This window comes from Microtus ochrogaster, chromosome 18, assembly GCF_000317375.1.
Source record: "Microtus ochrogaster isolate Prairie Vole_2 chromosome 18, MicOch1.0, whole genome shotgun sequence".
Lineage (NCBI taxonomy): Eukaryota > Metazoa > Chordata > Mammalia > Rodentia > Cricetidae > Microtus > Microtus ochrogaster.
In genome coordinates, this window is record NC_022020.1 from 20799213 (window position 1) to 20813832 (window position 14620).

Sequence of the window (14620 nt, forward strand, 5' to 3'; positions counted from 1 at the left end):
ACATGGCCCCTCCGAGCCTCACCTGCCTCTACCGGAGGCCGCTGGTGAACTTTTCTGACCTGCAACTAGCACCAGCTCCTTCTGAAGCCTCAAGAAAGGTTCTAGTCTCTTATAGTCACATTAAAAAAAATCCTGGAGAGATGGCTCAGAGGTTAAGAGCATTGTCTGCTCTTCCAAAGGTCCTGAGTTCAATTCCCAACAACCACATGGTGGCTCACAACCATCTGTAATGAGTTCTGGTGCCCTCTTCTGGCCTGCAGACATACACACAGACAGAATATTGTATCCACAATGAATAAGTAAATAAATATCTTTAAAAAAAATAAAAAAATATAAAAAAATCCTGTCTATGAACCACCACCCCCAAGTTATATCAGCTTCGGATCCCACTGGATCCCCCCAGCCCCACAGAACTGTTTGAGTAGGTTCTTTTTGTAAAGTACCTGGTGTATAGTAGATGCTCACTTAATGTTACTTTTCTCCAGGATGGCCCATAAAAAGGATGCAAAGACAGACAGGAACTCAGGTTGGCATGTTTGTTGGCTGCCCCTTTAATGTCCTGTGCCAGTATTCACTAGCCCAGCCTCACTCTAAGAGTGGGGTCCAGGGATGAGCAGGGAGGGGCGCTACAGACCCTGGCCCTTCGGGGAGGCACCCTTGCTGCCAATGTGGCTGTTGATCCATTCCAGGTAGCGGCTTACTTTGGTGTAAACACCATAGTTATTGAGTTGCCCGCAGCCCTCGCCCCAGCTCACCAAGCCCACCAGGAACCAGGTGCCCCGAAAGAAGACCACCATAGGTCCCCCACTGTCACCGTCACAGGCATCTCTGTTGTCACCAATGATGCCAGCACACAGCATGTTCTCTGAGACCACATGGTTCATGGCCTGGATGCAGTCATTTCGTGGGGCCACAGGGATGCGGATGAAGGTGAGGATAGAGGTGCGGTTTCTCCTGCCATCCTTGTCCTTGTCGGTTTGGTAGCCCCAGCCTGTCACCACCGTCTCCTGGCCGGCCTGAGTGAGCTCTCGCTCTGCCAGGCCATCGTTCGGCAGGCAGATGGGCACTATGGTCTTAGACAGAGTGGCTGGCTCAGCCAGGCGGAGCAGAGCAATGTCATTGTCACTGGTGATCCGACTGTAGTTAGGGTGGATGAGGACCTCCTTGATGTCCAGGTCCAATTCCCAGTGGTCCCTGCGGCGCAGATCGTACTCACCTGCAAGGCAAAGACGCTATCAAAGTAGGGTAGGCTGGGGGAGCCTACCTGACCGTGCTGCTTCTGCCGCCCAGCTGCGTGGTGCCCTGAACTGGGTCCCTGTTCCTCAGATCCTTAGAAGAGGTGAGTTTTCCTGCCAGGGGTATGAATAGTGGGCCCTTGGGCATAAGTTCCTAAGGGATAGGGGGCTGGTCTGCACTCAGAATTCACAGATGGAACAGTAAAATGAAGATCGAAAGAACAGAAAAGCCAGAGGCTCCTGTAGACAGAAAGGGAAGAGAGAGCAATCCTCCTAGAGAGACCAGCTCCAGGGCAGCAAGACCCAAAGACGAGCAGCAGCAAGATCCAAGGGGGAGCAGCAGCAAGCCCCAGGCATGCACTGCTAGCGAGAATGATCTGGACCACAGAGAAGAGACAGGTCCTCCCTGCCAGCTGATGGTTCTGGGAAGTAGGACCACGGGCCATTGTCCACACTGTAGGTGGTGTACAGCATATCAATTTTGTCAATCTCAGTGCACCCTTTCTTTTATTACATGTGTGCTTACATATGTATGTATGTGTGTATGTATGTGCTTGTGTTCATAGAGGGTGCGTGTGTGTGAGGGTGCATACAGAGGCCAAAAGTCAATGTTTGGTGTCTTCCTCAATTGCTCTCCATCTTATATTGGAGGCAGAATCTCTCATTGACGCTGAAGCTCACAGGTCCAGCTACACTGACTGGCCAGCAGACCCACGGGCCCTCCTTCTCTGCCTTTCCGGCACTGGGATCAGTTATACTCTACCATGTCTGGATTCTACATCGGTGCTGGGAACTGAACTGAACAACTTTGACTCACTTTTCTTCCTTTTGGTATAGTGTCTGCTAAAAGGCCCTCCAGAAATGGTTACAGAGGAGGGCCTAGACGTGGGGACCCTCAGACTCTTGGGGGAGCAGCTAGCAAGACGGGCCAGCACTGCACAGCTTCACCCTGTCAGTTTATCTGGAGCTCACAAGGTGTCGTGGGGCTGACCATGGCTGGGTGCTGAGGCCCACGCAGAGCGGGCTCCGTAGGAGTGGGAGGGAGGAGACCTGGATGTATGATGCTCTCACAAACGTGTGGACCTAGATCTGAAATGAGCACCAGAAATTTCCCAGCTGACTGGTGTCCCAGTGTGAGCCGGGGCTAGCACAGATGCCTCTGTCCCCCAAGCGTCCTCTGAGGAGCCTGACTAAGAAGTGCCAGGATCTCACACCCTGGGACAGCAAGCCTGCTTCCCCTGCTCCGCCCAGGCCTCTGGCTGCTCGCGCCCAGCCTCCGCCTTACCGAGCCTCACAGTAAGCTTCTTGCTGTTCACCATGCAGTGGGCTGCCGTCAGCACCCAGGAGGCATGGATGAGTACGCCTCCACAGGCCAGCTTCTTCTTGGAGTCCAGAAGGATCGCCTGTAAGTGACATCGCAGGCTGCCTCACAGGACTCTCCCTCCGTATTCCCAGCCCTCCCCTGGGTTCCTGGTCCCACTGGCACGCATAGCCTTCAGGTCTTTCCCCGGTGTTTTCTGTTTGTGACACTGTTTGGTATCGCCTGTGTCAGGGACTCTTCCTGACATAGCCTATGCAGTTCCAATAGTCACCTTCCGCCATACCCACGTCAAAGCACTCTCGTGCTGGGGCTTGGGACAGGCCTTACATTCTCTGGGGAGCCTTTTTGGTACTCAGGCTGCTTGGGGCACCTCTCTCAGGCCTCCCTCTGCCCCTGTCCTGATGGGCATCCTGGTCCTCATCCTACTGAGCTATTTCCAGAGTTTCTAAGCTCCCCAAATTGATGAGCTGCTAGTCTGCTCCTCATTCCAGAGCCTGGCGAAGATGAGAAACAAGTAAATGTTTGCTCCGCATTGAAGTTGGGATGCTCAGGGTCATCTCTCCCTTCTCACTTTCTCCTACACTAGTGCCTTCTCCAGAAACATGGTCCCTACCTTAGTTCCCACCCACAAAAGCTCTGTCTCTCCATCTCTTCCTCGACACCGGAGCTCTTCCTCCTGTTTGCTCCCACCTATGCTGTGCTGGCCAGTTCTATGTCAGCTTGACACCAGCTAGAGTTATCTGAAAGGAGGGAACCTCAGCTGACAAGATGCCCCATAAGACCCAACAGGGGGGGGGGCATCTTCTTAAGGAGACTGATGGAGAATGGCACAGCCCATTGTGGGCGGGGCAACACGTTGGCTGGACTCCTGCGTTCTAGAAAAAAGCAGGCTGAGCAAGCGTGGAGGGAAAGCCAGTAAGCAGCACCCCTCCATGGCCTCTACATCAATTTCTGTCCCCAGGTCCCTGCCCTGCTTGAGTCCCTGTCCTGATTTCCTCTGTTGATGAACTGTGATGTAGAAATGTAAGCCAAACTCTTTGCTACTCATATTTCTTTGGTCATGGTGTTTTGTCACAGCAACAGTAACTGTAACTAAGACACTTGCCTTTCCCTGCACGTGCCCATTCCAGCTCCAACCCCAGCCCCCTGCCCATACACTTCCCCCTCTGACCCCCCCCCCCCCCCCGCCCCCTCAAGCAGCAACACTTCTCTCACGCCAGCAGGGGTCCCAGAAGACTCTCTCTCCTCCATGCCCTCACCTGCCAAGGACTGTCTCCCTGCTTCGTCAGTGTTCCGTTGACAATCCTTGGATCTTGTTCTAGTTCATCTTCTGGGTCTGTGTCCCTGTTCTTGCGTTTCTTCTCCATCCGCCTCCCCAGCTTTCCGCAAGGAAAATTCACTGAGAGTAAAAGAGAGGTGGTAAAGGGTCTCCCTGGCATGACTCCCAAGGCCTTCTCATCTGTCTGTAGGCTAAGCTGCCACCGCGGAGGATTCACAGAGTACGGCTTGGGACTCAAAATCAAATAGTGCCACCTACCGGCAAGAACGGGCCAAGCACTGTTACTACCTAAGTGTCCCTGAGCTGCTGCTGAAAGATATCGCGGATTCACTATACTCCAGGGTTATGGATGATCGATTGTCCCCAAGATATATAAGAAAAAGGCTCCTGTTTGGATGTTACCAAGCTCCTAGGGAGATGATAAATTACATGGACGGGTCTGCGGATATGACTCAGTTGGTAGGATGCTTGCCTAGCACACATACGGCCCTGGGTGAGATCCCTACTGCATGAACCAGGCATAGTAACACACATCTGTAACCACAGCATTGGGAAAGTAAGGCAGAAGGATCTGAAGTCCAAGGTCATCTTAGGCTACACAGTGAGTTTTAGGTCAGCCTGGGCTACATGTGACCCTATCTCAAAGTAGGGGGGCAGATTATGGAGAAAAGGCTTAGCATTTTTTTTCTCTCTAAAGGTGCATGAGTGTTTTCCCTGCATTTAGGTACACTGCGTGTGTCTGGTGCCCTCAGAGGCAGGAAGAGGTCACCAGATTCTCTGGAACAGGAACTAAGGATAAATGGAAGCTGCCTTGTGAATCACAGTCCTGTGCAAGAACAGCAAGTACTCTAAATTGCTGAGTCATCTTTCCAGCCCCAGAAGGGTGTGTGTGTGTGTGTGTGTGTGTATGTGTGTGTGTGTGTGCAATTGCACATGCGTGTAGAAGCCAGAGGTCAACATTGAGTGTCTTTCTTGTTTCTGCACTTTATTCTTGAGACAGCCTCTCACTGAGTGTAGAGCGTGATTGGCAGTGACCCCTAGGGATCCTACTGTCTCTGCCCCTCCCCCTCAGTGCGCTGAGGCTACAGGCACCACAACCACTTCTGGCTTTTTTAATGCAGATGCTGGGGATCCAAACTCAGGTCTTTGTGCCTGCATGGGAGCTGTCAGCCAAGCTGTCTCCAGCTCTGGGCGGTTCATTTTGAAACCTCTCTTCCCATAGCAGTGGGCACACCGTGGAAAGCCAGGGGCTGCTGGTCTGGGAGGTCTGCTCCTAGAAATGTTGAATACTAGTTGGGAGATCTAAGCTGGTGAAGTGGAGAAACACCATCAGCAGGGGAAGTGAGGAATGACAGAACGGAAAGCAGACAGCAGCAATGAAATTCCAGAAACTGGCCAGTAGGTAGACATACTAACTGCTTGGCAAACCGAGAAGCAAAAGTCTCTCCCAGAAGCAAAGTTCCCAGGAGCTGGGATTTCACAGACAACACCTTTCTGGAGTCCTCTAAAGCCCGGGGTGGAGGCAGTGCAGATAAGACTGCAGGTGGGGCATGGTGCGAACTGACAAGGGAGGCTTGGGGAGCCCTCCTCATGGGCTTGCCTGCCCTTTCTCACCTAAAGAGGTCCATTCCTGCAGAAGGGGAATCAGAGGCCGTGAGAAAAGACTGCAGACAGTTCTGTGGCCCAGTGGCATGGCTAGAGGGCCTCAGGCTGCAAAAATGACAGAGCCTCTGCCCATTCTGCTCCTGGGTGCTGGAAGGCAACTGCGCACCCACCAGCCTTGTAGGCACTCTCCTCAAACCCTGCCGCAGTGTTCAGACCTAAGGATCCGAACCAAGTGTCTGCGGATGACTCTAGCCTTCAGGAAAGCTTGCAGGAAGGCACACCCGTGGGGACTTCTTGAAACTTCCTGGAGATGTATAATTTCAAAATACAAAGTTTAGGACCTGGAGAAATGCTTCAGCATTGGGAAGCACTGACTACTCCCCTGGAAGACCCAAGTTCAATTCCCAGCAGCCACATGGTGGTTCACAGCTGTCTATAGCTCCAGTTCCAGAGGATCAATTGAAACAGACATGCAAGTGGTACACACTCACACACACACACACACACACACACACGTGCGTGCAAGCAAAATACTTATTCACACAAAATAAACAAATCTCTAAAAAATTACCCATTTTAAACCTGTGTTTCTGTATAGTGACTAGAAGATAAAGTTGTAAATAGTTCCCTGAAAAAAAAAATGCCTGGGGACAAAGCTCAGGTGGTAGAATGCTTGCTTGGTATGCTTAAAGCTCTGAGTTTCACCCCGGTACCAAATAAAATCAAGTGTGCATGCCCATAGTCCCAGAACTCTGGAGATAGAGGCAGGAGGATGAGGAAATCAGCCATCCCCAGCAATACAATGAGCTCAAGGCCAGCTTGAGATACATGAACTTGGGAAATGTCAGATATGAAAAATAGAAGAGGTGATAAGCACGAATGTTGTAAGAGATCCAAAAAGACAACAAAGAAAGCACAGGGGAGAACAGGGGAGAGTGCCAACCAAATAATCTCAAGGTGAAGGGAGCAGGAACTCAACCTCTCCCCTCTTCCCCACACCCAGGTCCCCAGCCTCATCCACATCTCTGTAGCCAAGTGTAGCCTCTCCTTCCTTGCCCCACCACCAGCAGATCAGGAAGATCTCGTAAGGCTCCCTCAGCACCATCCTGTTCTCTCAGCCTCCACCTTGCACAGGCAACTCCCTGAATACCGGTGGCCACACCTGGCAGGACCCCAGAAGCATTCACTACCAGGCAACCCATAGCCATAGCATTCCATAAGAACCAGAAAGGGCAACAGAAATCAATGAAGAGAACACCATCAGCACTTAACATTACAATCATCCCAAACCTGGATGCTTAGCCACCAGTGTAAAGTACAACCAACAACAACCAGGACAATATGTCTCCACAGAAGCCCAGCAACCCTATTACAGCAGGCCTGGAACATAGTTGAAGCACCAGACAAGGACTTCAAAATGGCCTTTATGAATATACTGCAGGTCCTTAAAAAGGAAATTAACAAATCCATTAAGAAATCCATGAAAACCAAAACAGTGTAATGAGGGGAAGAAAACAGTTTAAGACTTACAAGTGCAAATATAATCAATAAAGAAAATTTAAACAGAGGGAAAACTGGAAATGAAAAGTTTAGGAACTTGAGCAGGTAACTCAGAGGCAAGCCTCACCAACAAAATACAAGAAATGGAAGAGAAAATCCTAGGCATTGAAGATAAGATAGAATAAATGGACACCTCAGTCAAAGAAAACATTAAATATTAAAAAATTCAGGTACAGCCGGGCGGTGGTGGCGCATGCCTTTAATCCCAGCACTTGGGAGGCAGAGGCAGGCAGATCTCTGGGAGTTTGAGGCCAGCCTGGTCTACAAGAGCTAGTTCCAGGACAGGAACCAAAAAAGCTACAGAGAAACCCTGTCTCAAAAATAAAAAAAAAAAAACAATTCAGGTACAAAACATCCAGGAAACCTGGGACACTAAGAAAAGACCAAGTCTACGAATAATAGGAAGGAGAAGAAATCCAGACAAAAGATACAGAAAATATTTCAACAAAATCATAGAAGAAAATTTCCCCAACCTAAAAAAGGAGATAACTATCAAGGTACAAGAAGCATACAGAACACCAAACAAACTGGACCATAAAAATGGATTCCCGTCCTCACCTAAGAACAGTAAACATATGCTGTGGAATAATCTCTTGTATACTGTAAAGATTTGTCATTCGAATTGGTTTAATAAAATGCTGATTTGCCAGTAGACAAGCAAGAAATATAGGTGGGCAACCAGACTAAGAGAAGGTTGGATTGAGGAGTCACCAGCCAGATGCAGAGGGAGCAGGAGATGAATGTGCCATGCTAATAAAGGTACTGCCACATGGCAGAGTATAAATAAGGCATATGGACTAACTTAAAATGTAAGAGTTAGCTAGCAACAAGCCTGAGCTATCAGCCAATCATTTATAAGTAATATTAAGCCTCTGAGTCAATTATTTGGAAAGCAGTCGCTGGGTATTTGGGAACAGGCAGGCAGTTGGGAGAGAAACTTCTAAAAACATAGTGTGCCCAATGTGGGGCAGAAATCCACAACTCTAGGATTAAGATGTGGACCCAGGAACTTCTCAGAGTGGGGTGATAAACGTGGCTTCTGCTGGTACCTCTGCCATGAGGTTAAGTTCTCAGAACCAATGTATGGGGTAGAGCCAATCACCAAAGCACTGCTTTGGTCCTAGCCATGCTGCTTAGCAGTTTAAATAGTCATATGGTTAGAAAAAGAAAGAGATATGCAGTAAAGATAGACTCAGGCAAAACCCCTCTAAACAGGTTACAGTGTGTTTAAAAATATATATAGGCTTGAAAGAGAGCAGAAAGAGGATAGAGGAAGTCCTTAAAAAGGAAATCAAGTAAACAAATATAATAAGCCCTGTAAAGATGAGAAATACACAGAGAGTCTGGATACTGTATGTATTATATTATCTTTACATTTTTTGACTGCTAATGAACAAATGATAACTTCCGAGAGACATTTGATTATAAAAGCTGCTAGAGTAAACCAACCTACATATTTTTAAAAATATCTTGACTTCAAAATTTAAGTTTAAATATACGTTACTTTAGAAAATGTAATTTTAGGAAATGAAAGGCTGTGGATTCATTCTGGGTAAAGAAAAATCAGGTTTGATTGAGGAAGAGCCCCTGAAAAATCTCTGATAAAAACGGATGACCCAGATGATCCAATGTTTCTGGAGAGTGTCTCTGTTGCAGTTTCCTCTGAGTTCTATATCCAGAACAGCTTCAAGGCTGCTGGTTGATATGATCCAGACCCACAGAATACTCCAGTCAGGACAGGACCATAATCATAAATCTTCCCAGGGTTCTTCAAAGATTCCCAGTGCCCCCAATCAGCAGGAAATAGTCTAGAAAACTATGCCCACATTCTCAAAAATAAATAATGAATGTTTATCATCATTTAGGGGGTTGGTTACAAGTTGTTATGAACAATGGTCAGAAAAAACTAAACCAAAGAGATTAGATTCAAGGATCTTGTTCTGAAAAGAAAGAGGGAGAATGTAGAAATGATAGGGTGAAAGAGTAGATTATTGTATCTATTTTAATCCAAAATACAACTGTTAATCTTACATATTTTACATTGGTATGGATTTTGGCTTATTGATACAAATTTAAAGTTAATTTTGTTATACTTTATGTATATTTCTATTCTTGTTTGGGTATTACGTTTATGCAGTGAGAGTCAGAGATAAGGCAGATCTCTGTGAGTTCGAGACCAGCCTGGTCTACAGCGTGAGTTCCCTGTCTCAAAAAAACCAAAAAGAGTAATATATAATTAAGAAATACAGATTAACGGTCATCTATAATAGCAAACTTATAGTCATGTTAGGTATGTTTTCAAGGTTATACAGAGATATATTTCAGATAGACAAGCAATATTCAAACACTTCAAAGTCATTTAAAATGTTTTAAGAACTCAGACTTCTCGCAACAGTGAGAACAGTGCTGCTCCTGGCAGCAACAATTACTTCAAAGAGGATGATGGACACCAAAGAAACTCTTTATGGAGTTTGTCTTCTTTTTTGCAAAAGCTAGCAATATGAGCAAAGAAACTACCCTTGCCTCAATTGCTGATAGTTACTGTCCAAACTGGACCAGCAGAATGCAAAAAGGGTGACTGATAAACTTTGCCAGGACAAGGTAGGAGAGTCCTTCAAAATTACCTGCTTCACAGGAAAGTCTGTCAAATATGTTAAGTCTGTAAGGCAGTCCCCAACATTACAGAGGAACTTTGGGTGACTGTTCAGGCAGTTTGAGTTCCTTGTCATTAGGTAACATTTCACCTTCTGGGGTATTTGATGGGGTAGAAGACTAAATAGTTACAGTTTTCTTTAGTTATGATAAAAGAAGAATTAGGTACAAAACTTTGGACTCACAAAGATAAGATAGATAATTAGAGTATTTTTTATCTAATTTTCTGAAATACAAATAGCCTGGATATTATAACTGTAATTCTAACTTGATAACTGTTTTTGTCATTTACAATCTTACTATGTTAAAGTTAAAACCATCCTTTTTAGTTAGACAAAAAGGAAGAAATGCTGTAAAATAATCCTCTTGTATACTGTAAAGATTAGTCACTCCAGCACTTGGGAGGTGGATCTCTGTGAGTTTGAGGCCAGCCTGGTCTACAAGAGCTAGTTCCAGGACAGGCTCCAAAGCTACAGAGAAACCTTGTCTCAAAAAAACAAAACAAAAAAAGATTAGTCACTCAAATGGGTTTAATTAAACACTGATTGACCAGTAGCCAGACAGGAAGTATAGGTGGGGCAACCAAAGTAAAGATATGATGGAAAAAAGGGCAGAGTGAGGAGCTGCCAGCCACAGCCAGATGCAGAGGGAGGAGGAGATGAATGTATCATGCTAATAAAAATACTGCCACGTGTCAGAGTGTAAATAAAGAATATAGGTTAATGTAAAACGTAAGAGTCAGCTAGTCATAAACCTGAGCTATCGGCCAAGCATTCATAAGTAATATTAAGCCTCTGAGTAAATTATTTGTGAAGCAGATGGGCAGGAGAGAAACTTCCAATTACAAACACAAAGAACAAAAGAATATTAAAAGCTGGAATTGAAAAAGGGGAAAGACAAAATAACAAACAAAGGCAAATCTATTAGAATAACACCTGGCTTTTCCATGGAGAGTCTAAAAGCAAGAGGGTCCTAAACAGATGTTCTACAAACTCTTAAGATGGGAATCAATCACAGATGCCAGCCCAGAGTACCCAGCAAAACTTTCAATCACAGTGGGTGGAAAGAGAAAGACAAATGGCGTAGGTCAGATTGGATGGTTGCAAGTAGAAGAAGGCGAACAGATCTATCTTTAGCACTCTGCACAAAATTCAACTACAAAGGGATCAAAGACCTTAACACAAGGACAGATACACTAAACCTGATAGAAGAGAAAGTAGATAATAGCCTTGAACTCATTTATACAGGCAAAGACTTTCTGAACAGAACAGTGATATTACAGGCACTATGATCAATATTAATAACTGGGACCTCATGAAACTGAAAAGCTTGTGTAAGGCAAAGGGCACCATTATTTGGGCAAAGTGGCAGGCTACAGAATGGAAAAAGATCTTTACCAATTATTCATCTGATAGAGGGCTGATATTTAAAATGTATAAAGAACTCAAAAAACTGGACATCAAGAAAACAAATAACCCAACTAAAAATTTTTGTATGGCTCTAAACAAGTCTCAAAAAAAGAAACTCCAACGTGTGTGAAGCACTTAAAGATATTTTCAGCATCCTTGGAGGGAAAATGCAAATCAGAACTACTTTGAAATTTCATCTTACAGTAAGCATAATGTCCAAAATCAATAAAAACAATGACAGCTCATACTGTCAAAGAGTAAGGGGAACACGTGTCTGTTGCTGGGAGTACAAACTTGTCCAGCCACTATGGAAATCAGTGTGGCAGTTACTCAGGAAGATGGGAATCAATCTATCTCAAGATCCAGATCTATCACTCTTGGGTATATACCCAGGATGCTTCGTCCTACTACAGAGACACTTGCTCAACCATATTTATAATAGCCAGAAACTGGAAACAACATAGATGTTTGTCAGTGGGTGAATGGATAAAGATAATGTGGTATGTTTACAGATTGAAATATTACTCACCTCTAAAATAAATAAATGAATAAAATCATGAAATTCTCAAGTAAATAAATGAAATTGGAAAAAAAAATCACCCCGAGTGAGGTAACTCAGGTGGTCTATCTTCTCTTGTGTGTGGATATCAGTTGCTAAGTCATCGACAAGCAAGCTACAGTCCATATAACCACAGAGGTTAGGTAGAGAGTGAGGGATTGTGGAGGACGGATGGCTCTCCCGAGGAAGGGGAAATACAATAGACAGTTATAGATAGGGAAGGAACTGGAATGGGAGGATCAAATGGGGGGGCGAGTTGGGGAATATGAGGAGGGATGGATAAAACTATGGGCCATTTGAGGGATTATGTGGAAGCCTAGCACAGGAGAAGCTTCTTATAGCATATACATATATGAAGGCACGCCGGGCAATGGTGGCGCACACCTTTAATCCCAGCACTCGGGAGGCAGAGGCAGGTGGATCTCTGTGAGTTCGAGACCAGCCTGGTCTACAGAGCTAGTTCCAGGACAGGCTCCAAAGCTACAGAGAAACCCTGTCTCGAAAAACCAAAAAAAGAAAAAAGAAAAAAAAAAGAACATATATGAAGGCACTCTAAATGAAATTGCCAAATAAGGGAGACAGAGGTACAACAGGACATTTCTTGTCACCAAAGGAAGCTTCCAGCACCAGGAATGGACTGCATCTAATTGAGTTCTTTGCCAAAGGTGTCCCACGGGAACCTCCAAACAACCTAGCCTTTTGCCAAGGCTACTGGTGGCTCTCCACAGACTGAAGGTGAAGTAATGTCCTGTCATGGACTAGTATTCATGGCACTGGAAGGCACGCTGCATGCTACCCAAAGGGAAAGGCAAACACCAACCTATAAACCCTTCCATCTACAAGAGTGCCCTGCAAGACACGCGGGTGCAATAGTGGCACAAAGCTTGTGGGAGTAGCCAATCAACCAATGTCTGAGTTAAGGCCCATTCCGTGAGACAGAACCCTCACCCAATGCTTCTTGGTGGTCAAAAACCTGAGACTAGATAGGTCAGGGACTTGGGGACTTACGGGAAAACCAAATATTATTGTTTTACTAAAGGAATGTAGCAATGAAATGGCTCCTAAGGACATTCTGTTGTACTCATAGAGCAGTGCCTTGCTCAGCCATCATCAGAGATGGCTTCCTCCTGCAGGAAATGAGACATAGAGTCCAACAGGCCGACAACACACAGAGAACGAGAGGCCTTGGCGCACTCAGCCCTGAAAGAGACGTCTCCATCAAAGTCTTCCCCTCAGGGCTCAGGGAACTGTGGAAGAGGGGCAGAAAGAGTGTAAGAGCCAGAGGGATGGAGGACACCAGGGAATCAAGGCCTTCTAGACACAGCGTATGAACTCACAAAGACTGTGGCAGCATGCACAGGGCCGGCGTGGGTCTGCACCAGCTGAGTGGAGAAGTGGACACAGACCCCATCCCTACACCAGCAGCTATCTCCAACTGACAGACATGTGCAAATGAAAAGTAAGTGTTCTCCAAGGGAACCTTCCTGGGGAAACAAACCACTCTTAAGGTCTTAAGGGTTGGCTCCATGCCCAGCAGTAAATGGCCAACACAGAATCAAGTCAGCTGGAGGTTCTTTCGCAATGAGAAGCCAGGGCTTTTTCTGTAACCTTACAGATCCTCAGCGATACATACTGTGGCTTCCTGTTTTGGGTCTTTTTTTTTTTTTTTTTGGTTTTTCGAGACAGGGTTTCTCTGTGGTTTTGGAGCCTGTCTTGGAACTAGCCCTTGTAGTCCAGGCTGGTCTCGAACTCACAGAGATCCACCTGACTCTGCCTCCCAAGTGCTGGGATTAAAGGCGTGCGCCACCACCGCCCAGCTTGGGTCTTTATGGGATTCCCGAGTGTGCAAGTGTGTGTGTGTGTGTGTGTGTGTGTGTGTGTGTGCTATATGCATTTTGTGTGCTTCTTCTTTGGCTTTTTTTCTTGTCTGTTTTGTCATAGTTCAACTTTTAAATTTTATCTTATTTTATTTACTGTTCCTCCTGAGATACCTGTTTTTTAGGAAGACACAAAAAGGATGTGAATAGGATGGGAGGGAGGTGGGGATGAACTGGGAAGAGTGTGTGTGTGGTGGAGTAATCCTAGTGTAAAAAACTATTTTTTACAGATTACACACTAATATATTGATTGATTAATATTTTTGAGACAGGGTTTCTCTGTTTAACAGTCCAAGCTATACTGGAACTTGCTTTGTAGACCAGGTTGACCTTGAACTCTGCCTCCCAAGCGCTGGGATTAAAGGTGTGACCACTGCCACTTGGCCAATATTTATTTTATACATACAGATTATTTTTGAAACATTTTTAATTAAAAAATTTTAAACTCAGTGGATGGTGTTGGCTCACACCCTTAGTCTCAGCACTCAGGAGGAAGAGGCAGGAGGATCTCTGGGAGTTCAAGGACAGCCTGGTCTACAGAACAGAGTTCCAGGACAGCCAGGGATACACAGAGAAACCCTGTCTGAGAACAAAACCAAAATCATTTAAAAAAAATTTTTGTATTTAAATGCTAAGCATTATAGCACTTTACTAAGGTTTTATTTTTTAAATAATTTTTATCTTAGTTTTGTTTTTTTCCTTTTGTTTTCTTTTCTTTTCTTTCCTCCTCCTCTTCCTCCTCCTTCTCCTCCTCCTCCTCGTCTTCCTCCTCCTCCTCCTTCCCCTTCTCCTCCTCCTTCCCCTTCTCCTTTTTTTTTTTAATTGAGACAGAGTTTCTTTGTGCAGACTGTTCTAGTACTTCCTCTGGCCTCGAACTCAGAGATTCACCTGCTTCTGCCTCCCGAGTGCTGAGATTAAAGGCATGAGTGACCTCTCTGCCTGGCTATTCTGACTTCTTACACTACACATGTAAGTAAACTCATCCAAAAGAAAAATTCAAGGAAAATCTAAAAGGAAGGCAGAATCAAGGTTCTGCAAGGAAGTAACACACCCAGAAGGGAGGATGGGGGAAGATACTAATGACTTGGTTCCTAGGTCATCTCAGTGTGTGTGTGTGTGTGTG

At 45.6% G+C, this 14620-nt stretch overlaps 1 protein-coding gene across 3 annotated transcripts in view; it reads right to left on the bottom strand.

The window, feature by feature from the left end:
* Positions 1 to 521: 521 nt before the first annotated feature.
* Proc (protein C, inactivator of coagulation factors Va and VIIIa) overlaps positions 522 to 14620 on the bottom strand; it is a 19606-nt gene continuing 5507 nt past the window's right edge. For all 3 annotated transcript variants that reach the window (XM_005355869.2, XM_005355868.1, XM_026783319.1), the window contains exons 7-9: positions 3816 to 3955; positions 2521 to 2638; positions 522 to 1216 (exon numbers count right to left, since the gene is read on the bottom strand). In XM_005355869.2, coding sequence (XP_005355926.1) covers positions 627 to 1216; positions 2521 to 2638; positions 3816 to 3955 — 848 coding nt within the window. In that variant the 3' untranslated portion in view covers positions 522 to 626. The remainder of the gene's footprint in view (positions 1217 to 2520; positions 2639 to 3815; positions 3956 to 14620) is intronic.